Source organism: Emiliania huxleyi (assembly GCF_000372725.1).
Source record: "Emiliania huxleyi CCMP1516 unplaced genomic scaffold EMIHUscaffold_40, whole genome shotgun sequence".
Lineage (NCBI taxonomy): Eukaryota > Haptophyta > Isochrysidales > Noelaerhabdaceae > Emiliania > Emiliania huxleyi.
In genome coordinates this window covers 23,518-46,707 of record NW_005198965.1, presented here as the reverse complement: position 1 = coordinate 46,707, position 23,190 = coordinate 23,518, and the positions used below count along the sequence as shown (strand labels likewise).

The following is a 23,190-nucleotide window of genomic DNA, read 5'->3' as shown; positions in this document are numbered from 1 at the left end:
GCGGCTGCAGGACGTGGGCACTCGCTTCTTCGACGAGGTGTCTGGGCGTCCCGACTGGTATGAGACGACAAAGTTCGGGTTTCTCCTCAACAAGAGCCTCGAGGAGTTTGCGACGCGAGAGCACGTCGCAAAGTACCGAGTCGAGGAACGCTGGTCCACTATCGATGGGGCTGGCGTTGTTCACTCCCACTACGCCACCAAGGTAGATGAGAACGGGGTGCCGATACCTGTCGGCGCACAAGACTGGGACGGGCCGTCGGGCGACCTGTCTGGCGGACGCCAGTTCGTCGCTGGCGCCGTCGCGCTTAATCTGCAGTGGAAGGTTGGGTACCCTCTCAAGGTGGGCACGATGATGTGTGCAAAGATGTTCACGCCCCACGGCGAGAACACGGCGGTGAAAATCCCGGTCGGCAAGGGCAAGCAGCACGGCTACCTTAAGCCGGGCACGCGGATTCACCCCATTGGCACCGTGCCGTGGCCGCACCCTATTGGCGGTGAGATGTACGAAGCGCTTGTGGTGGAGTGCCCAGAGTACGTGGAAGAGGGCGCGATCGATTACCCGCAGGCTGTCATCCCGCCGCTGTTTTACGAGAGCGTCGTCATCAACGGAGAGGTGCTGCGCTGGGTGCAGTGGCCTGTCAAGTACGCGATGCTGAGCACCGGCCACGCGCTCACCGGGCAGGCCGCCAAGAAGCTCGTCTTCCGCCTTGAGTTCTTTTGGTGCCACGATGCTGCCTTCAGTCTTCTGACACGTGCTGCCTTTCCTCCGCCACCTTGCGGTACCAACTTGGCGGGTCTAGAGGGTGCGGTAGGCATCACGGTCCTGAACAACGCCAACGGCCGCTTTTTTGACCCATCGTATGTGGCGCTGGGGCTGCATCCAAAGGTGGCGATCCTATTTGCAGACAAATACGGGAAGGACGTGCCGGAGGAGCGCCTGAGGTCTGCGCGTGAGTGGATCGAGAAGCACAACGCGCACCACCTCAAGATGGAAGAATTTGCGATTTCGCGCGCCCGCGCGCGAGAGCGTCAGCGGCAGCAGGCGGGGCCGTCACGCAGCTATGATGAGTGAGATAGCACTGTCACGATGTCCTGTTCACGCGCGTGAGCGGGGCCCTGTTCACGCGCGCGAGACGCTTGTCAGTAGCGCTTGGGATCGCGCACTTGCATTTGGGCAGAGTATGGCCTGGGCGAGTGTGTGCTGTGTCCGTGAGCGAGGCCTGATGGTGCATTCGGTTACATAAACAACAATAACTAAAAGCACTCGTCGTCCAGGTCTGCCGACTGTCTGCGAGCGCGTTGTTCACGCGTGCGCGAGCCCTGTTCACGCGCGCGCGAGACGTGCTGCCAGAGACAGCTGCTTGAGCTGTCGAGATCTCAAACACGTTTCTATTGTTTGGAGCCTGCACATGACATGCACAGGGGGGGGGGGGGGGGCGGTAGCAGGGACTTAACACGGCGCGCGAGGTGAAGTTACAAGGAGAGGGATAAGGTGCGCATTCTTTTTCCCTGCACAATGATGTTTATGGTGATATAAAGTTTTGGGGGGGGGGGGGGGGGGACAGCTTTGCGCGGTCGAATTCAATTTTGGGGGGTTTACGACGGTTTTGCGGATCCTGCCGACGCGCTACAGTTGTAGCCCCACTGCACATAAGATGGACACCTCACCGGGAGGGCCCTCGCAGCAGCCGGGGCCGACGCCTGCAGCCTTAGTCTTGGCCCGATCCGGCGGTATGCCACGGGTAGGCGCGTTGAGGCTTGCCGCCTCCTCTGCGCCAACGCGGCCTGTGCCGCAGTTTGCGATTGACGCCAGACAAGAGGAGGAGCAGGGCCGTTTGGCGATAGGGCCAGGCAATGCCCTGTTCACGCGCGCGCGAGACGTGCAGACAGTTTGTCTCGCCGGTGAGTTGGTTGGTTGCTGGCAGCGGCACCCCAGCACCGGGGGGTCCTGTGAGCTGTTGGATGGTGCTCTGTTCACAGCACAGTGCGGAACAAGCAAAGGTAAAGAATTCTTTCTTAAAATACAAGCCTCTCTCACAGCACAGCAAAGAATTTCAACAAAACAACTCTCTCTCACAGCAGAGAAGGTGCGAACTGGCGCGTGCTAGCAGTATCACAGTAAAGACGATCGAGGGGTCTTCCGTACCATGCGGAGCCCTAGCAGACGCCCTGTTCACGCGCGCGCGAGACGTGCAGACAGGGTTGCCAGGTGAGAGCGAATGGCGCGGTTCACGCCTCGCTCGCACAACAGAGAGAGAGATGCGCTCTGCATGGTGGGACATCTGCCCTGTTCACGCGCGCGCGAGACGTGCAGACAGGGTTGCCAGGTGAGAGCGAATGGCGCGGTTCACGCCTCGCACAACAGAGAGAGAGATGCGCTCTGCATGGTGGGTTTGTTTGTTCCTGCGGGTGTGAAGCGGGTTGGGGGGGGGGGGGGAGAGAAAAGAAAAGGCTCGACTTCACGAACTAGTTCGAGGGTTCGGGCACCCAAGGGCGAACGACCGAACCGATGCAGCGAACCAAGGGGATGCCGTCCAGAGCGAACTCCGAAACCGAACGAACCGCGAGTTCACCGTGGAGGATTGCGGACGGACGGAAAAACACCCCCCTTTTATGCCTGACCCTGGCCATGGCCTCTCTGGGGGTGAGCTGGGCCGGCCGCCTCCGGGTCCGCCACTCGCACGATGGGCTCGCGTCCGGGAGAGCATCCGAGACCCGCGGTTGTCCGCTCGCTGGGCGCGCGACCTACATGGAAATCCACTGCACACAGATCTGTGCTTTTGGCGCCTATTGCTCGCTCTCTGTGCAATCGCAACGCCAGAGGCCGTGCTTGGAGAGTGTGTCGCAGTGCTGCTACGTCAGTGGATTGAGCCGCGACGCAGGCTCCATCGGTGAGCTGCGGCGGCGCACCGGCCGCTTCATGCATGCTCTCCGGCGAGCCGTCGCAAACGCGTTTCCGTCCGCCCGTTTCATCGAGTTTGCCCGAGTGGTAAAATGCAATCGAATCTGCCCGAGTGGTCGAGTAAAACTTTGCCTTTCGTAAAAGTTGCCCGAGTGGTCTGTGGGGAAAAAACGAGAATCGAGACGGACCTCTTGAACGGCCGGGCATCATGTCTTCCTTACTATTATTAATTGATGCTTTTTGCACGGAATTTTGACAATTAACAACCAAAATCGAGATGGACTTAATGAACGGCCGGGCAATGAATTTTGACAATTAACCGAGAACGATGCTCCTCTTCAAATAATGATTATTATTAATATCAGTATATTTAAAGCTGGCTGAGCCCCCCCCCCCCCCCTCCCCCCTCTCTTTCCCCTGCCCCTTACCACGCGCAATGCCCGAGCCCGCCTGCGCTCAGGATAAGATGTACAGCTGCTCAGACTCGGCGCTGCTGCTCTTCGACAAATACGAGGGCAAGGTGGGCATCGCCGCGGGGAGGTCGCGCGGCGGTGGGGCGGCTGAAGTACGTGGACAACAGTCTCACCTGCTAGGGATGGGGGCTCACCACGTGGTCAGCCAGATCAATGTGGCCGCTTACAGCCTCGCGGCTGGCGGAAGGTTGGTGCACTGCTGGGATTGGCCACCGAGCGTGGAGACAGCAGTGGCATCCTTTGAGTCCCCTTTGCCGCGATGGTCATTGGACGGCCGCGCCTCGTCTTCTTGCGCGGGCCTTTCTGGGTTTCTCCCGATGTGCTCAGCACGTTGCTCCGCCGATGTCGCACTCGGCGCTTTGAGACGTGTCATCCCAGGGCCGCATACAGCTGTATGGCGGTACATGCGTCGGGCCGGCACCAATATTGGATGATGCTACGGGTCCCCAACCAATATTGGATCCGGCAGCGTGCGGGGGACGACGTGCGGGCGGCTGAACATCTTGCTCGAGCTCTACTTTGACGAAAATGACTTGATGGGCTTGCCCATCCCGGAGTGGTTCGACTCCACATAAACCCGAGACGGTGAAGGGAAGCGTCTCGGCGGTCTCAGGCCCAGTGAGGTAGTGCGCCAGACTAACCCAATGTCAGAGAGATCCTGCTGAACAAGCTCCTCTTGTAGCTCGATCGGTCACAACCGCCACCACCGACGACATCTCCGCGGAGATGATGGAGAGGGGGGACGACACCGCCCGATCTACCCTCCGAGGTCCCTCGGCGGCGTGCACCTCGATCCTGGACCGTGTTTGTTATGACCCCCCCCCCATGAGCACACCAGCGAGGGAGGGTGAGACGATCGAGGGGTCCCGTACCATGCGGAATCGACCCTATCCAGTGCTCAAGTGCTCAAGTTCACCGAACCAGTTCACCAACCAGTTCGCCAGTTCGCGAACTCGAAAGGCTGTAAAGGGGAAGCTGTGGCTGTCGCAATTTGCTTCTTTCTTCGTCAGGAAAGCAGATTTCTTTTTCCAAACTCTCAGCGGCTCTCGCCGGGCGCTCATCATGGCTGCCTCCGGCTCCTCGCGTCGCAAGAAAAAGGCGCCCGGCTCGCTGCTGAACAAGTTGTTTGCCCTCGGCTGCCTCGCTTCGCTGCTGCCTCTCTACTACGAGTGAGCTGCTCGCCCGCGCACACCAGCACGCACAGTCCTTCATGCCGACCTCCTCTCGCCTGGCCCCAGGTACCACTACACCACTCGCTCTCGCGAGCACCTGCCCCACGTGCCGCACGATGACCCATTCATTCGCGTCATCGACGCGGCGGGCCCATTCGACGAGCCAGGCATCAACCACTCGACGGTGTGGCGGCACCACCCGCGCCATCGCGTGTCCGCGGCAGTGTCGTCACTGGGCGGTGCAGCGGTCGAGGAGGACGCAGAGGGCGAGAGCAGAGGCCCGGAGGACAAGCTCAGCGCATCCGCCGCGTCCGCCGCGTCCGCCTCCGCCTCCGCTGCCGCCTCCACCGCCGCCGCCACTGCGCCCGCTGCAGCCGCCGCATTAGCAAAGGCGGAGCCCGGTCCCGCCAACGCCAGCACGGCGCGCATCAGCTCCCCGGCTGCGGTGCCGGTTGGCGGGACCGGCTCCTCTGCCAACGCCTCCGCACCGCGCCGCGACGACGCAGACGACGAGGCGTCCCTTGCGCACGCGGCAGGCCTTTCCTGGACACGTCCACGACGCTTCCGCGACTTGTCTCTCCACAGGCCTTCCTGCGCGCGGCAGACGCGGCAGCGGACGTGGCGGCAGCGGCGCGGCAGAGTGGCTCTCGCAACGCGAGCCGCATCTGGCGGGTCGTGCCGGGCGGTGTGCGCGATGTCGTCGAGACGCTACCGGGCGGCGGATCTCGCACGTGGGTCATCGAGGTCACAAGCGCCCTCACAAGCGCCCTCACCCCTCCGCCCCTCCGCCCCTCCGCTTCTCCGCCCTCTCTGTCTCTTGCCGCCTCCGCCCCAACACACCGCCCGTTCTTCCGCCACACACCGCCGCACACCGCCACACACCGCCGCACACCGCCACACACCACCACACACCGCCGCACACCGCCGCCCTCTGCACCGCGTTCTCGCTGCAGGACGCGCCTCGGCCGCAGTTCGAGAAGGGGGAGTGGGTCTCGGACGGGGCGCACAAGCTCGGCCCGCAAGCGCGGCGCGAGCTGCAAGTGAGCCCCCTCTCTGCCGCCCTGTGCCTGCGCCTCCCCACCTCTCCTGCGCGCACGTCTCTCGGCTCTCTCGGCTCTCGCCGCCCTCTCGGCTCTCCCTCTTCGGCGCTGCCCTCCTCTCGCCCTCTCTCCTCCGCCCCCCCACAGCCCGCACCCCCCCCCCCCTCCCAGGCCAACCTCACGCTCCTCGCTCGCATCTCCGCCTGCCGCCTCGCCGTCCTCGTCGCGCCGGCGCTGCCCGCCGCCGCCCCCTCCCGCCACGCCTACGGCTCGCACCTGCTGCGCTCCTGGCTGCACCGCTCCCCCCGCTCGTGGGAGCTGACCTCGCTGCTCCTGCTCTCGCCCTCCGTGGCGGAGGCGCTCCTCCCCCACCGCTGCTCGCCGCAGCCCGCGCCGCTGTTGACGGCGCTGTTCACGGCTCCTGCTGCGGACAGGTGCTCGTCGCCCCGCGATCATTAATAGTTAATAATTAATAGGGGAGGTGTTCACGGCTCCTGCCGCGAACAGGTGCTCGTCGCCCCGCGCTGCTCGGGCCTGCTGTCCGAGTCGCACGCGCTGCACTTCTCGCGCAAGGCGAGGAGGGTGCCGAGAGCACACCAGATAGACTGAGATAACACGAGACAACACGAGACAATACGAGACAACACGAGACAACACGAGCCGCACAACACGAGCCGCTCAGGCGACCCGAGATCCTGCGGGTGCCCAACCCCCTGCCGCTCTACCCCTGACCTTTCCCTACCCCTGACCCTGGCCCTGACCTTACCCCTGTCCCTGACCCTAACCCTAACCCTTGCCCTGACCCCAACCCCAACCCTGACCCTAACCTCACCCCTGGCCCTGGCCCTAAGGCGACCGAGATCCTGCGGCTTCCGCCCGGCGCGAGCGGAGGCGAGTACGGCTATCGGCGATCTCCCATGACATGTCGGTGACATGCCCGCGACATGTCCGTGACACGTCCCCCAGGCGAGTACGGATGGGTGGACCCTCGGTACACGCGGCTGGAGGAGGCGGCGCTGAAGCTCTCCTTCTACGTCGCCTTCATGTTCCGCTCGCGCGCCGCGCTGTCGATGCTGTCGATGCGCTTCCTCTCGCTGGCGATGATGCGCTTCGTGCTCGCGTCGAATGAACTGGTTCATGTTAATTATGTTCGTTAGTTAATTAGGCGATGATGCTCTTCATGCTCGCGTCGATGAACGCGGCCAAGCGAGAGCAGCAGCGGCGGCTCTACGCGCTGCACGGGCTCGCGCGGCGTGCTGAGTCGCGCGCGCTCGGCGGAGTCCGTCCCAACGAGCCGTCTCGGTCCTCTGTTCCTCAGGCTGGCGCTGCACGGGTACGACGAGCACGGCCGACCGCTGCGGCGCGGCCCGCTCGGCTCCTCCGCGCCGCTGTACGCGTCCCTCGCCGCATACCCTGAGCTGGGCGTCCGGCGGGAGGCGGAGGCGGAGGCGTTCTGGGACTCGTTCGAGTCGGGCCGGCGAGGCAGGTGCGGCGGCATGTTGGGGACAAGCCACGCCCCTGTGACGCGGCACTCCCCTCCTCCTCGACACGTCGCCTCTCCCCTCACCCACGCCCCAGTCTCCCGCTCGGCATCCATCTCGGCCCTCGCTGAAAGCCGACTCGATGCGGCACGCAGCCACGCTTCGGCCCCTCCCAACGACCCGTGGCCGCAGGCTCCGGACGTACGACGAGGGCCCGCACGGGCTGCTGCTCCAGATCCTCGCCCTCGACGAGATGCTCACGCGGCTGCGCGAAGGGCAGGACGGCGACTTCAGCGACAGCGCGACCGGTGACGAGAGCGACGAGGATGACCGGCGCTCGCCGTCACCAGACAGGTAGCGCCTGGCTCGCTGCGCGCTTTCAGCCCCGCGGCCAACCATATACGACTCCGCCCGGGGCCCCGGTCCCCGCACGGTGTGTCGGTGTCGTTGCGCACCCCTCTCGACATGGCCTTCGGAGAATCGGAGCCCCCCGGCGCCGTGTCGACGAGAGACTCGAAAGACCTCACCCACGAGTCATTGGCGGGTATGTCAACAGACTGTATCCAGTGTGTCTCACCAAAACACCAAACCGCATACGTTCGCTTTCGATTTTGCAACTCGTTCACGAATCCGCGCGATGGCGCCGGGCTCTCTCTGCGTCAGCTGCACCTCTCGCTCTCTCTCGCTGTCTCTCGCTGTCTCGCGCGCCTCCATGTACGGTCCCGGTTCACCCTCCCTCGCCGCGGTAGCCGTCACTCCCTCCCGCCAGCGTCTGCACGAGCCTCTGGTGCGACTCGGGCGGGTGCGTGTGGCAGAGCAGCATCGCCTGCTGCGAGAGGATGAGCATTGAGGCCTGCGCCGCGTCGACCCAGACGCGGCCGTTGACGCCGACCGCCACCTCGAAGGCGGCCACGGCGCCGAGCGCCTCCAGCAGCGGGCAGGGCGCGTCCGCCGCCATCGCGCGGCATAGCCCGCTCGGGCAGTCGAACGAGTATCCGCCCAGCAGCTCGCCGAAGAGCGACTCGCGCGTCACCCAGTCGCGGGACGAGACGCCGGGCGGCGCAGCGCAGCTGATCTCCGGATCCATGTCCTTGTTGGCTACCACCACGCGCGCGTACACCAACGCGCCCACCGCGAGGTGCGGCCGGTTGCGCTTGGTCGCGCCGTCAAAGCTGAGCACGGGCAGCGTGGCTGGCGCGGCGGCGCCGAGGTCGACGCGGTACTCGTCGGCGTGCTTCTCAGCGACGACGCCAATCACATGATCGCCCAGCACGGGAACGTACCGCCGCTGCTCCGCCTCGACCCACAGCCGCGACGACTCGGTGTCCCAGCCGAGCACGCCGGCCCTCGTCGACACGAGGAGCGGCCCCTCGCGCCGGACGCCGGAGCCGAGCAGCACGCGCTCGAAGTCGGCGACGCGCGCGACGCGGTCGCCAGGGAAGACCACGCTGCCGAGCGGGAGCCCGGCGGGGGCGCTGGGCATGTCGAGCTACGCCTGACTTTTCACCGGGGTCCGTGCTTTTCACTGCGCATGCATGCTCGAGCCCTCGGCGAGGGCTTGTGCTGTGAATAGCAGGCGTGGTCTCTACTCGCCAGGACGTTTGTGCTGCAGCCCAAAAAAAGGAGAAAACACCCGGGTGCTCCAAGTGGTAGGAATCGCACACCACAAACAACAAACTCTCTCTCTCACCTCTCTCTCTCACACCTCTGTCAAGAGTCCCCAGAAACCCCGAGGAGTCACACAGTCCACCTGTGTGATGCACGCCCTGCGAGCGGGGCGGGGTGCGCAGGACAGCTTTACGACGGTTTTGCGGATCCTGCCGACGCGCTCAGTTGTAGCCCCACTGCACATAAGATGGACACCTCAACGGGAGGGCCCTCGCAGCAGCCGGGGCCGACGCCGGCAGCCTTAGTCTTGGCCCGATCGCCCTGTTCACGCGCGCGCGAGACGTGCAGACAGTTGCAAATACGTATTTGCAAATACAGGCGAACAAATAAGGGAAGGAGGCGCGGATCTCAACCTGCGTGCGGCGGTGACCAGGTCACAGGCATCGGCGGTGACCAGGTCACAGGCATCGGCTGTGACACTGGAGAGTCGAGCAGCGGCACTGAGGATGCCTTTCAGGTCATTCCAGCGACCCACGGAGCACGGTCTCAGTGCGCAATCACTCTACTAGATCCCATCCTTGCCGGGCCTCTGCGAATGTAGGTACCGAGTTCATGCGTGCCCAGGTTACAGGCTCATACTGTCTGGTCTCCAGCACCTATGATCACCGCGCCAGGCCGCAGTCGACGACTTTTGTGTGCGCTGGCCGCACTCAACCGTTGAGTCGCGGTGTATCAGCCTGACCACACTCGGGACCGCGTAGGCGATGTGGGCGACTCTGGCCGTCCTGCATATGACCGACCATGACCCAGGAGGAGTCTACACGAGACATGTCGTACCTGGCTGGCGTTCTCGCGGCAGCACTAGCCCTGTTCACGCGCGCCGCGGAGCGCGCCGGCGCTCGATATTGCGCGCGCGGAGGAGCGCGCCGGCTGGCCTTGGGGCGGAGCCAAAACTCAACAGAAATCGCATCTGGCTGCCTGTGCTTCGCGCATCATTTTCTCCGCGGCGCGCCGCGCCGGCGCTCTCCGCGCCTGACACCCCTACACCCTGTGTAGACCGATGTAGTGTGTAGTATCGCTTCTAGTTGGAGTGTGTGGTCTCCACATCCAACACACACCACATCCCACACTTGAGCTCAGCCACCTCGGCAAGCAATAAAGAAAAACTACTGAAGTTCACAAGGTTTCGCTTCCGCGTCCCATCTTGCCACGCCCTTCGGCCGTCAGTGCTGAATACATGCCCTTACCAGTCAGCAAAGAGGACTCTGACGACGACGTGCCTCCACCGTCGTACGGCGACACCTCACGCTTCGGTCAACTTGGCCATTCCGAATCCACTCTTACCAAATCGCCCTCTGACGCTCACGAGCGCCTTGCACGAGTGATCGGTGAGGTTCTGCCTCCAAGCCTCGCTGTACACGATCCAGCTGTGGTGCTCGCTGTACCCACACAGCAGCAAGTGCATATCAACGTGCAAGAGAGCCGTTGCTACCGGCGCATTTCCTGGTGCTTCATCTTCATCCTGCTCGCCGCTTTTATCGCTTGCGGCGTTTGGGTTGGCTTCCGAGAGCCACAGCAGTGTGTCGGCACCAGCCGCAACGCGTGCGATCGAATCCCCTCTGAGATCGTACAGCCACATCAGGAATAGCTGCATGTCCTCCTCGCACGCGTTGGTCGTGGAATCATGAACACCAACACGTGTGTGCGTGACGAGTCGAGTGTCCCAGCTGTCATGTGCACGAAATAGCGTCACTCTTCAGGAGGAGACTCTAATCAGCCACCTCCGCGCAAAACTTCGCGATCGTCGCGCACGTCTCGGCGGGCGCCTCCCAAGGCAGTTGGCGCCACGAATCGTCTCCAGCCGGCACGTCCGCACGCCTGCCGCGTACTCCTGCCGCTGCCGCTTGTCGCCCCTGCCGCGCCCCTGCAGACTGATCTTTATGGTGGTTTAAAGTTTGCTTTGGGCGCGTGGGCGGTCGCCCTGTTCCTCGAGCCCTGTTCACGCTCGCGCGAGACGTGCAGACACGCAGGGTTGCCAGGTGAGAGAGCGAATGGCGCGGTTCACGCCTCGCACAACAGAGAGAGAGATGCGCTCTGCAGCAGGTTGAAGTTGTTGCGCTTGACAAAGTTGTTCAGTCCCAAAAATGATCCGGATACTGACAAAAAGTACAGACAAGTTCGGAGGCCGGCGCATGCGGCCAGGCCGGCGTGGCGCATGGGTGTGGGCCCGTCCCTCTCCGGCCTCCGCATTGCAGAGGCACCCGCGCGCACTGCGGCGGGGCCGCGCCCCTCTCGCCGCTGCGCCGCTCTCTCCGCCGCCGCCGCCGGCCCCTCGAGGCGCCGCGCCACCTCCCCGCGCGAGAGACGGCTCCAGTTCGAGAACCCGCCCCGCCCCGCTCGCCCCCTCCTCTCTCTCCATGCTGCCCGCGCCGCAGAGCGGAGCCGAGCCTCTCCGCGGTCCCCCCCGCCCCTCCCTCTGCTGCGAGGGGCGGCTCTTCATTTGATCTCGCCGTACTTGGCCACCGCCGCCTCTGCGGCGAAGACGGCGACCACGTCCCCGAGCAAGAAGCCGACGAAGAAGGGGCACCTGATCGCGCGAGGAGGGCGTGAGGCGCGGACCGCATACACGCGCAGGCGCCGGCGAGGAGGCCGCACGGCGTGGGCAGCAGTAGCGGCGTCACCACTCCGAGCACGTACCTGTGGCGCAGCAGGTGCGGCAGGGGAGGGGTGAGCAGTGCCCGACGAGCGGCGTCCCGTCCGCGCGGCAGCGGCGCACGAGAGGCAGCCGGAGAGGGCGTGCTTCCCGACTTTGAGCTTGAAGTTGCGCACCTGCCCACACCACCGCACTCGTGAAGAGGCGCCGCTCACAGCCCTCGACCACCTCGGGCGGACAGTCGCGCACGAAGCTCGCGACGGCAGGGTCGTCCGACGCCTGGAGTGGGGGACACGGCGAATGGGGGTGTGAGTCCGGGCCTTGCGGGGAGGAGCACACGGGCCGGTAGGGCAGCGCTGCGGTGCAGCATCTACGGCCCGGCGACGTAGACGAGGCGCGTGCGGCAGTCGGCTGGGAAGAGGAGACGCGCGCCGTCCACGAGCAACTGCAGAAAGAGGTGCGGCCGAGGTTCCGCCGAGGCGCGGCCAAGGTGCGGCCGAGGCGCGGCCGAAGCGCGGCCGAGGCGCGGCCGAGGCGCGGCCGAGGCGCGGCCGAGGTGCAGCCGAGGTGCGGCCGAGGTGCGGCTGGCGTGTGGCGAGGAGCGCCGCGTCCGCGACGAACAAGCCGAGAGTCCTGTTGGCGTAGGCAACCTGTGCAGGGAAGCGCGGAGGCGGTGGCGGCAGAGGCGGAGACGGAGGTGGGGTAGGTGGAGGCGGGGAGGGTGGCGGAGAGGGCGGACGAGGAGAGGGCGGTCGTGGCGACGCGCGTGCGACGGCGGAGGGAGGGTGTGCGGCGGCAGCGGGGAGGGTGTGACGGCGCAACCTTGCTCAGCGCGACGCCGCGCGCCGCGCGCCAGCGGCCGGCGAGGGAGGACTTGATGGAGAGATGAGGCTTACCGTGCAGGTACTCGCTGAAGGTGGGCACGTGCTTGATCAGCTCCATGTGGACCCACCTGCAGCCGTGCGGGAGACGCGGACCCGCTCACGGCGCAGACTCACGGCGCAGACACGGGCGCGCCGGCGCGGGCAGGAGAGCGCACTGCGGCACACGCAGCTTTGCGCGAATCTCGATGAACTGCTGCGTCACCTTCGAGAGCAGGTCGCGCGCGAGCGCGAGCGCGGCGTTCTGAAGCATCAGCATCCAGTCAAACGGCTCCGGCTCGGGAGGCGGCGCGTTCGAGAAATCCCCCGCCGGCAGGATGTTTGCGCGCACCAGCTCGGCGGCGACGGCGGGAAGCAAAGCGAGTGTGACCGATATGCTCGCGTTGCCCGGGCTGAGGCAGTCGAAGAGCACCTTCTCGCGGTACACGAGCGGCGGCGCCTTGGACGCCGCCTCGGCTGCAGAGTATGCGATAAACGGCGCGGCTCCGGAGAAGGAGGCAGCGCGGCGCGGAGGGCACGTCTCGGCCTGCGCGGCGATGAAGGCAGCGAAGGACGAGGCTGGCGGCAGCAGCGGCAGCTTTGGTGAGGGCAGCGCGGGTGGAATCGCCATTGGTGGCCGATGGGTTCGGGCTCCGTAGCGGATGAGGGGTTTGTGGTTGCGCCGCGCTGGGAGGTGCCTTTTGGCGTGTGAGCGCTTGCCATAGACGCCAGGATGGTTGGCTCCCACGCCTGCGGCCGCGGGCGAGCGGGCGGGCACGCATGGCTCGGCGACGCTCTGCGCGGGTCTTCGAGCTCGCAGCCGGCGGCGAGCCAGCATGGCTCGTCGCTCGACGGCAGCCTGCTCAGTATGCTCTGGGCATTCTGTACAGCCTCGCCAAGCTCTGTGGGAAGGTCCGCAGGGCCAGGGCGGGCCGTCTAGGGCGCGACGGCGCGCTGAGTTGTACCATGACTATGAGCTCTCCGATCGGGTCGCCGGCAGCGGGCTTGCGCTGCGAAGCGATAAGGCGAGATGTGGGGTACCCTACCTCCTATTGCAAGGACCTAAACAAGCCCAACCTACCTACTTTGATTGGTTCTAAAAATCTCCAGCGCCTCTCTGGGTGCTGAACGAGACAAATTCCTACACACACAGGTACTACCCCATATCGGCAGGAGCCCGAACCCGGCCAAACGCAAGAAGAGAAACGCATGGTCCGAACTTCCGACCGTCCCGCAATATGTCCGTCGCGTCGGCGAGCATTCTCTCACTTGCCGCCGCGCTTCTGCAGAGCCTCAGCAACGAGTCGATGGTGCAGCAGCTGTCGCCTCTCGAGACGGACATGTGCAGGAGGGGCGTTCGGGACGAGAGCGGAACGGCGTGCTGCGCAGCGGAGTGCGGTGCTTGCCGGGGCCGGCATGGTGTGGGAAGCCGCTGCGCTTCGCGACAGGGCGGCCCCGAGCGTTGCTGTCCCCACAAATTTGGGACGGCGTGCCGCTCTCGCGACGACGTGGCTTGCCACCTCACCAATCTCGTCGACTTTCCGCATGAGCCCCGCTGCAGCTACCAGCCATTGCACTCGGCGGGGCCACGCACGATAGCAAAGTCTGCCGAGTCGTGCGCGGCGCGATGTCGCAAGCTGCCCGGGTGTGCGTACTGGTCCTGGTGGCAGGACCACGGCTGCCACGTTTCGGCGCGGAGCTCGAACAAGGTTGTCACCAAGGAGGCAGTGTGCGGAGTGCCGGCCGAGCGGGCCTGCCGCTTCCAGCCAAGCCGCGGGAGCCTTCTGCTGAGTAACCTGTGGGGCCAGACGCGCGAGTCGACCGCTTCAAAGTGCGCAACGCGGTGCAGCGAAACGCACAACTGTGCCTTTTACACTTGGAACCCGAACGACGCGAGCTGCAACCTAACAGACAAGCGGGCGAGGAAGATGAGCCACTTTGCCGTCCCGTCCTTCTGTGGAGCCGTCGAACAGAGTGCGTCCAATGCAAAGGAGGAGGAGAGTAAGAAGCCAGCTGCGAAAGGGATGTGCGAGAAAGGAATCGCCGACCCAAAGGGCGCAGTCTGCTGCTCAAAAGGATGCGGCAAGTGCGGTGGGGGCGGGTGCAAGAAGAGGGATGGCGGCGCAAAAAAGTGCTGCATCCCGGAGATCGTTCGAGCTGGCAGGTCTTGCAAATATCAACGCGAGGTGGCGTGCATCCTGGATGTCCACGCGGCACGGCATAGGCGGAGAGAGACCTCCCCGTGGTAGCACGGGGATGGAACGCTGGTTTGTGGTTGTACCTACCAGACATTCGCGCAGATACGATATTTACGATTGAACTATCTCCTGCGCGAGAATAGCGCGCGAGATAGATAGGGGAATAACGCTCGAGGAGACGAGGACGATAACTGTTCCTAACACTCGTGAGACCTAGCGTGAGACGTATATCTACGTATCGTGTGGGTACACTGCTAGAGGGTGGTCGTTGGAGTTGAGGAACGGCGAACCGGAGGTCGCGACCCCCCCGGGGCGACTTGCCACTTCGTCGCCACAGACGGCCCAGCGGTCCCGCTTCCTAGGTGTCAGGCGCGCGCGAGCTCGGAGAGAGGCGCGGACAGGGCTCACAGCCTCACAGCCCGTCTCCCCGCTCTCTCCGCTCGAGAGAGAGCCGCGGTGCGCGGTGCGCGCGGACCTCCAGCTGCCCACACACGCCGGGGGAGCGAAGACCGGACGGAAGACCCACGGTCTAGTACGCCGTATAACGAAGAGCAAGACCAAGAGGCGGGGGGCACAAGAGGGCCGAGGTACGCCGAGGACCGCCGCAGCGCTCTCCGCACGCATATAGAGACTCTATCATAGAGAGCCGTGTAGAGAGCAGGGGAGGCGCGCGAGCGCCCTAGCCCTAGCCTAGCCCCTACCCCCTAGGGCGGCCTAGCCCCGGGCGGAAAATGTGAATGATGGCCCCACCTCCACGTCGAGAAGTTATGAAAATTACCTAGATTGTGAAATTTACCTAGATACTGTCGAGAAGTTATGAAATTTACCTAGATAAAGCACGCACGCCGACACACGTCTGCATACGGCAATGCGCCAGGAGCTAGAACTGGTTGTTGAGGAGCCTCTCGGCAGCTGTATGACTGCCGGGCCGAACGAATCGGCCCAGAACAACGAGTCCCGCAATGCCGACCGCGAGAACGGCAAGAGCGCTCATCGAGTCCTTGAGCGTGTCCTCGAGGGATTCGAAGCTCTGGAGGTGCACCGGCGGCGCCGGGTCCTCCATCAGCAGCCCGCCGCCGCGCGACGGCGCCGCGCCAGGGCACGCACATCGCTGCGGGTCCTTCGCTGGCGCGCGCCAGCACACGAGGCTCACACTGGCTGCGCACTCGGCGCAGGCAGACAGGATTCCATTCGCTCGGTCAAATCTGCCGTCCAAGTCGCGCTTGCCCGTAAAGTTGGCGGCGGTGCCGGTGATCAGCGGACAGGTGGAGGGACACTCGGACGTCGTGTACGTCGCGACATAGTAGCGGTGGCAGCCCTTTGGCGGCGCGGGAGACAAGCACGCAGAGCCGGGACCAGAGTGGTGAACGAAGGTGAGACGCGCAAAAGGCCATCCCTCAGTGACGTCCGGGTCCACTACGGTCGTCACGGTGCCGTCCTGGTCCTCGATATCGCCAAAGTAGTCCTCGCACTGGCTCGTGGACGCGGGCGCGGCGAGCAGCGCGGCGATGATTAGGGTTCCTACGTGCGCGGAGCGCATCTTCTTGCACAAAGAATTCTACGCACACAAGCCCCTCTCACAGCAGACTGCCCGGCAACCCTAGCCAGGCCTCACGCGCTGGCCGCGACCGCGACCGCTCGAGCCCGAACTGCCCGTCAGATATGTCGGAATTGTCGGAGAATAGCGACTAGCACACCTCTGAGTCCCAGAAACCCGAGGAGTCATACAGTCCACCTGCGTGATGCACGCCCTGCGAGCGGGGCGGGGTGCGCACTGTCCCTCTGTGTTCGTGTGCGTCGCCCATCTCTCCCTGGAGATGACTGCTCTATTTATTTATTTATTAGCAGACTGGCACGAACTAGCACCACAAAGAATTCTGCAAGCCCCCTGCCTACAATCCCTGTGTGGTGGCGGCGTGCCGTCCTCCCATCCCTCCCTTGCGTTGTCCGTTTTCTTTCTTTCTTTCTTTCTTTGAGTGCGAAGAGAGATAGGAAGAGGCAGACGACCCAGGGTTAGGGAGGGATGGGAGGACGGCACGCCGCCACCACACAGGGATTTTAAGGAGAGGGGTGTGGTGCGCTAGCCGTCGCCCACCCTTGTCGTGCTGTGCTGCGCTGCCAGAATTTTTCTCTCCCACACTGACTGCGGGAGGCGCTTCCGATACGCGATACGACATGTGTGTGCCTCTGCTCCTGCTCCACACCGCCAGCGGGTTCGCCGTTCGCGCCGCCGCCGGTCGATCCGCTGCGGCTCCACTGCGCGCCGTGGCAGCACAGGCGTCCGAGTACCAGTCAATGCTCGGCGACGCCAAGGCGGCCCTCATCGACGCGTGCACCGTCGCAGACATGGGGCGCATCGCCGAGTTTCGACCCTCCGTGCTGGAGGCGATTGAGCAGATCGAGCCACTCAATCCGACGCCGAAGCCACTCGAGGCGCCAGACCTGCTCACCGGCTGCTGGCGCCTCATCTACACCACTTCCGACTCCATCCTGGGCACGACTCGGCCCCGCCCGTTCCGGCCGCGGTACAAGAGGATCTTGCAGTCGATCGATGCCCGTCAGCTCGCGGCGAAGAACGAGGAGTGGGTGCTGCTCGGGCTCCTCAAAAACATGGTTCGTGCCAGGCTCACGCCGCGGGACGACGGGCGAACTGTGGACGTGCAGTTCTTGCGCTTTGGCATCGGCTGGCTCCGGATACCTGCACCCGCCGCGGCCAAGGGCGTGCTCGAGACGACCTACCTCGACGACACGCTGCGCGTCTCGCGCGGTGACAAGGGCAACCTGTTCGTCCTCGTGAGAGACGGGCCGTCGCGGGTCTGAAAACGTCTCTGTGGCGTGGCCGGCGTGCTCACAAGGGTGGCGCATCTCTCGTCACCTGTTCGGATTCGCGTTGGTGGTGTGTCCCTCTCGCGGGACCCTCTGGGGTCCCAGCTTCCGGCTGCCGCGCATATACACACACACGATCTTGCATGTGGGATGGATCTTCACTCCACATCCTGAGACACCACCAGTCACTGCCTGGACTCAACAACATGCATTCTATCTCCATCATCAGTCACATCGCAGCGCGATGTCCTGTCACAAACCAGCGGCACACCACGACGAGCAGATGCCGGACGATGGTTCGGTTCAGAGGTCAAGCGAGAACACTCCGCATTCGACCGACGCGGGGGCCATCGCCTCCCACGGGCGCCAGTCGAGCCCTCTTCCCCAGGCGCAAAGCTCCTTGTCCTGCCGCTCCTTCTCGACCCGGAGCTCGTGCTGCACTGTCTCGAGCAGCTCCGAGGTGACGGTCGAGCCGCGTTGGCGGGAGCGGCGGTTGCCGAGAGACGACTTCTTAGCCACTGTTTCAACAGAGCGGCGTTCGCCGAGCGGAGACCGGCGGGGGCCGAGCGGAGAGCGGCGTGGGCCGAGCGGAGAGAGCATGGCGAGATGCCGTCACCCCGATGCGGTCGTTTGTTCGCGGAACCGATGTTGAGTGCCGAGACACGGCGACTGGACCGACAAATTCTTTTTTGCCGACACCCGACACCTTTGGCGGGGCATAGACATTCTTCACATGCGGATATAAAGAAAATCTCGGCTGAGCTTGGCCTCTTTGCGAAGCTGCCGCTGCACGCCGCGCCCAGCAGCTCCGCTGCGCGCCGCAGACTCAGCTCCGCTGCACGCCGCAGACTCAGCTCCGCTGCACACCGCAGACTCAGCTCCGCTGCACGCCGCGACCGCTTCCCTCCCGGTGAGGCGACACACACCCGCCGCGCTCCTCCTCCATGCAGCGCTCGAGCCGCCGCGCCTCTCCGCAATCCCCGGCTCCTCCGTCCTCGTTCCTGCCTCTGCCCAACGCCACCGAGCCATGCTGCAAGACCCGCCCCGCCTCGTGGACTGGCATGCTCGTCCACTTTGCCGCGTCGGAGGCGGCCTGCCGCGCCGCTTGCTCGGCCCGCGCCGACTGCCGCTTCTTTACAGTGTACCGGGACGCGCAGCGCAGGGGCTCTCGCTCCGCGAGGCTCGTGAGCTTCTGTTCGCTCTGCGCCGCCTGCGACTACACGGACGTCGACTACCACCACCTTCGCGTGATCGCAGCGCACCGTCACTACCGCAGCCGCGCGATCGCCTACGCGTCCTTCGTCAAAACGCGCAGCCCGGCCGAGGAGCTCGTGCGGCAGCGCACCGTCACCGCCGCGGCCCTGCACGACATCCAGGGCGCCTACTCGACCGCGGTGTACGGCGCACCCGGCCGCGTGGACTTGCACGCGCTGCGGGTGGTGTACCTGCGCCTGCTCTCCGACGCGGCGGTGCGCAGCGTGGCGCGGGTGGGCGTGTGCCACAAGACGGCGCGCCCTCCGCGCCAGCCCTTTTACTGGGCGCACGCGGTGAGCGAGCACTCTCCGCTCGACACGCTGTGGGTGCGGCCGGCGCGGCCCGAGCGGCCCTTCCCAAACGGCTCGTGGGTCGAGGTGACGCACTGCCCGTGGGCGGACGATCGCGACGAGACGACGCACGCCATGTTCCTCTACTACGCCGCCGGCTCGGGCCTGTCGATCAACCTCGGCCGCACCCTCGTCGTCCCGCGCGTCTCGACGGCGCAGCGGCTGCTGCAGGAGGCGCAGCTCCTCGGCCGCTGCTGCGCCGGGCCAGCCTCCCGCCTCGCGGCGGCGGTCGCGACGCAGCCCGCCTGCGCGAGGGCCGCGCGCGCGGTGCGCCCGGCCAGCTGCGGCGCGCCGTCGACCAGGCTCGACGGGATCGACACGCTGCAGGTGCCCGGCAACCGCGACTTTGTCAACGGCGAGGCGCGGACGGAGATCATCTGGCTGCGCCGCGCCGAGTGCGAGGCGCTGCGCCCGACCGACGAGGGGGTCATGTGCGGCCGCCACCCCCACCTCTTCCGCTGCGACGCGAACCGCACCGCGGCCGTCACGTGCGGCGCGCGCAACGGCGACTTCTTCTCGAGGCCCTACCGGCGGCGCGGCCTGCCCGGCCTCATGCCCCACTTCCTCAACGGCCACCAGCCGCCCCCGGGCGCCTCGCGCGGGGAGCTGCAGGAGGCCAACCGCAGCGCCGCTGCCGGCGTCGGCTTCGACCAGCGGCGCCTCCACACCAAGTGCGCCTCGAGCTGCTTCCCCGATGCGCTGCCCGGCGGCGGCTGGTCGCGGGAGTCGTTTCGGTGCGCGTCGATACCGCGGCCGGAGGAGCTCGAGGCGCGCCCGCGCGGCGGTGCTGCGAGGGTGTGACTCACTGTTTACGCTCGCCGAGAGGTGTGGAACCTGTCCGGTCAGCGGTAACTAAATAAATAAATAAATAAAAACGGTCAAACTCTGAGACGAGATGGGATTTAGGGAGACATGTGTCCCCGCCCTGTGCACGATCTTGGTGTGAAGGATCTTCACAATCCATGAGATCTCCATCCCCTCACCCCGGGGCCCGGGTCACTACCCGACACTAGAAGAGCAGCAAGAGTTGGGGCTGCGGCTACGGCTGCGGCTGCGGGAGGGGCTATGGTCGCGGGATGATTGGCATCGGGCTACGGGCTAGAGAGCCCTGGACCCCTAGGGGGGTGGACACCAACGCGGTATGGGTGGACGCTGGACAGATGATGACGACACGCACGTTTGACACAGACACAAACAAGCTCACAATACACACAGCCAGCGTGGCTGCCACACACCCTTCAAAACAAAGCTCGGCCTTTGGCTCTCCGCGGCGCTTCCCACCCTTCGGGTCGCGCTCGAGCGGGGCATGCCAGTCGATTTCTTCGGCGACTACCTTTACAACAAGGCCCACCACCGGCGGCCCCACGACGGCGTCCTCGCCGCCTGGGCGGACGCGATGCGCGCCCCGGCCAACGCGCCGGTCGTGCACGGTGACAAGGAGAAACAAGAGCTCCACTCGGCAGTACAACGAGGGGTACAAGGTCGACCTCGCGGAACCCCACGCTGGCCCGGGAGGATGCGATGAGGTGAATGAAGTCAAGCTCTGGACGCCCCTCCTCAAGACCTCCTCGACGGGCGTTGGCAACGCCTCAAGCCGCGGGCAACCCGGCCAACCCTTCGACCACAAGAACGGCCACGGCTACGTCAAAACACATTCCTCCGTTCTCAATTTCACCATATCTAACCCTAACGTAACCCTATCTCTAAAAATCTCTCTCTCACACCTTTAATAATATATACACATCACTCAAAACCACTCCCCCCTTCCACCCCCCCTCCCAACACTTCATCAATCTCTCTTAAAACATCATTTCTCTCTCACCTCCAAATTCTCTTTCACCAATTTTTAGCTATATAGGCTGCCGCCCTCCGGCTCTCTTCCACACCGAATGCCTCGTCGAGGCACGGGGATGTAGATCAATTGGCAGATCGCTCGCTTCGCATGCGAGAGGTACCGGGATCGAAGCCCGGCATCTCCATTTTGGTTTTTTGGCGTCGAACCCTTTTGTGGGACAATCCCTGCTGTACCGAGTGCAGCACAGGGAGAGCGGGCGGTGGAGGAGTCTGCGCGGTTGGCATCTCCATTTTGGTTTTTTGGCGTCGAACCCTTTTGTGGGACAATCCCTGCTGTACCGAGTGCAGCACAGGGAGAGCGGGCGGTGGAGGAGTCTGCGCGGTTGAGGGGCTGCGCACCGCGCCGCTGCCGACTGCACTCCAGGTGCTCCAAGGGCTCGGAGGGACGGAGAGCTCGGAGCCTCGAGCTCCGCGGCGTGCGGGGTGAAGCCCGTGGCGTGCGGGGTGAAGCCCGCGGCGTGCGGGGTGAAGCCCGCTCGAGAGTTTCCGGCAACCCAGAGGGAAACCAGAGGGTCCCCAGCACTTTGAGTTTCCGGAAGTTTCCAGGGAAACCACAGGGAAGAGGGTGTTTGGTGCTCCATTCCTGCTCCATTCTGGCAACTCTCGAGTTTCCCTGAGTCTGAGAGCTGGTTTGGGGCAAAATCTGAGGCGAAACCTACTGTGCGGCTGCTACAGCTGTGACAGCGATGGGCTCGCCCTCACTGGCCCTCAGTCACTTGTGCTGCGGCTTGTGTGAGCGACACTGCTCGGCGACTGCCGGCACACTGTGAGACCATGGGTGTGAGGTCAAACCACGCCACCAGCGCTTGGTCACATCGGCCCCGAGGAGCGAGGTCAGATCCATCTACTCTGTTGATGACAAGACTTGTCTACCGGCTCTCTGGGCCGGCGCGGGGGCCCCAGAGGGTGTCCATGCGGGGGGGAGATGGGGTCCCATGGCCCGCCGCAGGCGCCGATTTTTTTGGAGTTTTTTTTTCTTTTTTCGAGATTTTTACTTGTTTCATGGGAATTCGGCGTACTTGCGGCCATGCTATCACGCCTTGCGACAGCCTGTCGGCGCAGCTGACCGTGCCATGATGCACAATTGATCACCTGCATAGCTCGCGGCCTTAGTATCAAGCATTCAGTGACGACCTGATCGTACGGCCAGTAGGAAGGTGTCCTTCCAGCGCGTGCACGCTTCTGACGCAATGCGCGTCACCTCGGATTGGCTGCTGGCACTCTCGAGGCTATGCCTACACAGCCTCGCGCGCATGGGCAGTCAAGAGGGACCACGCACCTTCTCAGGTGAGGACAGCGCCGGTGCCTCTCTCTTGGACCGGCAAACTTGGTGGTCTCGTGTCACCAATGTGGGACCAGTGCGGCATCGCGCCATCGACAGCTCTGAACTGCGCCTCACCACTGACCGGGAAGGCCGCCAAGTGGGCCAGCACAGGTCGCACATTGTGGCAGCAGTCAGCAGTGCATGGCTGATAGCTAGAGCAGCAGCGTCAGGGTCGCAGGGTCGGATCGTGTCAAGCCTCTCGCCCGGCCGGCCACGTGCAGACGTCGGCCTGTCTGCTGTCTGGAGTGATCAGTCGGCGGTCAGTACGACCGATCAGGTCGAAGTTTTCTGGTGGTTGGAGGGTCTATCTGTATGTACTCCTCGAGATCTCTCCAAATCTGCCCTCTGTTAGACCGGGTTAGATCGGGAAGTTGGTAGTATGAGCGAGTATGAGCGCCGGAGCCCCGTTTCCGCACTGCGGCGCGGCGCACGGTGCCTCCGGGGGGCCCCGCGCCGGAGCCGAGCAGGAGGGCCCGGCGCACAACCCCCTGGTCAACTCACCCTCCACACCCCGTACCACCAGGATCCAGCTTCCAGCACGCGCGTGCCTCCCTGCCTGCAGCCTGGCGGGGGGGGCATGTGACGTCGGTCGTCGGTCCGTCGCAACCCTACTCTGTGTAGCAATTATTCGCGGAGGAGCGAAGAAAATTTTATTCGGAACATACGTCCATTTGGGGGCCTCGTTTGGAATACGTACTCTGGAATACGTGTGGAATACGGTCGGAGAATACGGGCAGATCACAGCCCTTTTGGAGGTCGTTTGGAGGACGTATATTCGCAGAGTAGGGTCGCAACCCCCTCCCGTCGCCAGGTCGCCTCACACACAGCACGTCAGCCTGCCCCGCGCCGCCCCCCCCTCGTCGCGTCGCGCGCGGCGGCCGCCCGCGCCCTCGCCTCGGCCGCCAGCTCCCTCGCCCTCCGCTCCGCCGCCGCGGCCCGAGCGTGAGCGTCCGCCGCGGCGGCGCGCGCTTTGGCGGCCGCGTGCGCCGCCGAGACGGCCGCCGCGTGCGCCCCCGGCACGCCCGGTACGGCGCCTCTCCAGCCGACCGTGCTGTCATCGCCGACGCCCGACGCGCCTCCGGTCGCGCCGCCCAGCCAGCACTTGACGGCGGCGAGCGGGCCGGCGGCGCTGCAAGTGGCTGCTGGTGAAACGGTCCCTGACCTGGAGGCGGCACCCCTCGGAGGGCACCTGACC

General features: G+C 64.7%; 8 protein-coding genes across 8 annotated transcripts in view; 4 read left to right on the top strand and 4 right to left on the bottom strand.

Moving 5' to 3' along the window:
* Positions 1-4,248: 4,248 nt before the first annotated feature.
* Positions 4,249-7,642, top strand: EMIHUDRAFT_451286 (hypothetical protein; the record flags this gene model as incomplete). Its single annotated transcript, XM_005770078.1, has 9 exons — positions 4,249-4,544; positions 4,614-5,061; positions 5,133-5,291; positions 5,501-5,587; positions 6,095-6,169; positions 6,595-6,720; positions 6,753-6,847; positions 6,906-7,073; positions 7,261-7,642. 9 exons carry the CDS (start codon positions 4,249-4,251, stop codon positions 7,424-7,426), a joined length of 1,620 nt encoding a protein of 539 aa, XP_005770135.1. The 3' UTR covers positions 7,427-7,642.
* On the bottom strand, positions 7,619-8,598 carry EMIHUDRAFT_436227 (hypothetical protein). The gene has a single exon (XM_005770077.1). The coding sequence runs from the start codon at positions 8,549-8,551 to the stop codon at positions 7,796-7,798; it is 756 nt and encodes a 251-aa protein (XP_005770134.1). The 5' UTR covers positions 8,552-8,598; the 3' UTR covers positions 7,619-7,795.
* A 2,191-nt stretch (positions 8,599-10,789) lies between these two features.
* On the bottom strand, positions 10,790-12,820 carry EMIHUDRAFT_451285 (hypothetical protein; the record flags this gene model as incomplete). The annotated part of the gene is made up of 6 exons (XM_005770076.1): positions 10,790-11,263; positions 11,332-11,373; positions 11,453-11,505; positions 11,579-11,608; positions 12,147-12,281; positions 12,369-12,820. 5 exons carry the CDS (start codon positions 12,818-12,820, stop codon positions 11,354-11,356), a joined length of 690 nt encoding a protein of 229 aa, XP_005770133.1. The 3' UTR covers positions 10,790-11,263; positions 11,332-11,353.
* A 607-nt stretch (positions 12,821-13,427) lies between these two features.
* Positions 13,428-14,508, top strand: EMIHUDRAFT_209629 (hypothetical protein; the record flags this gene model as incomplete). Its single annotated transcript, XM_005770075.1, has 2 exons — positions 13,428-14,320; positions 14,490-14,508. The coding sequence occupies 2 exons, from the start codon at positions 13,428-13,430 to the stop codon at positions 14,506-14,508; spliced, it is 912 nt and encodes a 303-aa protein (XP_005770132.1).
* A 2,174-nt stretch (positions 14,509-16,682) lies between these two features.
* Positions 16,683-17,207, top strand: EMIHUDRAFT_209627 (hypothetical protein; the record flags this gene model as incomplete). The annotated part of the gene is made up of 1 exon (XM_005770074.1): positions 16,683-17,207. The coding sequence occupies one exon, from the start codon at positions 16,683-16,685 to the stop codon at positions 17,205-17,207; it is 525 nt and encodes a 174-aa protein (XP_005770131.1).
* Positions 17,208-17,337: 130 nt separating this feature from the next.
* Positions 17,338-17,849, bottom strand: EMIHUDRAFT_436225 (hypothetical protein). The gene has a single exon (XM_005770073.1). It carries the CDS (start codon positions 17,811-17,813, stop codon positions 17,517-17,519), a length of 297 nt encoding a protein of 98 aa, XP_005770130.1. The 5' UTR covers positions 17,814-17,849; the 3' UTR covers positions 17,338-17,516.
* A 425-nt stretch (positions 17,850-18,274) lies between these two features.
* Positions 18,275-21,748, top strand: EMIHUDRAFT_209625 (hypothetical protein; the record flags this gene model as incomplete). The annotated part of the gene is made up of 3 exons (XM_005770072.1): positions 18,275-18,961; positions 19,145-19,551; positions 21,721-21,748. The coding sequence occupies 3 exons, from the start codon at positions 18,275-18,277 to the stop codon at positions 21,746-21,748; spliced, it is 1,122 nt and encodes a 373-aa protein (XP_005770129.1).
* Positions 21,749-23,049: 1,301 nt separating this feature from the next.
* EMIHUDRAFT_451284 (hypothetical protein) overlaps positions 23,050-23,190 on the bottom strand; it is a gene marked incomplete at its 3' end in the record, with an annotated part of 2,225 nt that continues 2,084 nt past the window's right edge. Inside the window, exon 5 of the mRNA XM_005770071.1 lies at positions 23,050-23,152. Within this exon, the coding sequence (XP_005770128.1) occupies positions 23,050-23,152 (103 nt within the window). The remainder of the gene's footprint in view (positions 23,153-23,190) is intronic.

What these genes read in the sequence shown, in the direction of transcription:
- EMIHUDRAFT_436227 (XM_005770077.1), bottom strand. Translation starts at nt 8,551, where the DNA reads ATGCCCAGCGCCCCCGCCGGGCTCCCGCTCGGCAGCGTGGTCTTCCCT.
- EMIHUDRAFT_436225 (XM_005770073.1), bottom strand. Translation starts at nt 17,813, where the DNA reads ATGCTCTCTCCGCTCGGCCCACGCCGCTCTCCGCTCGGCCCCCGCCGG.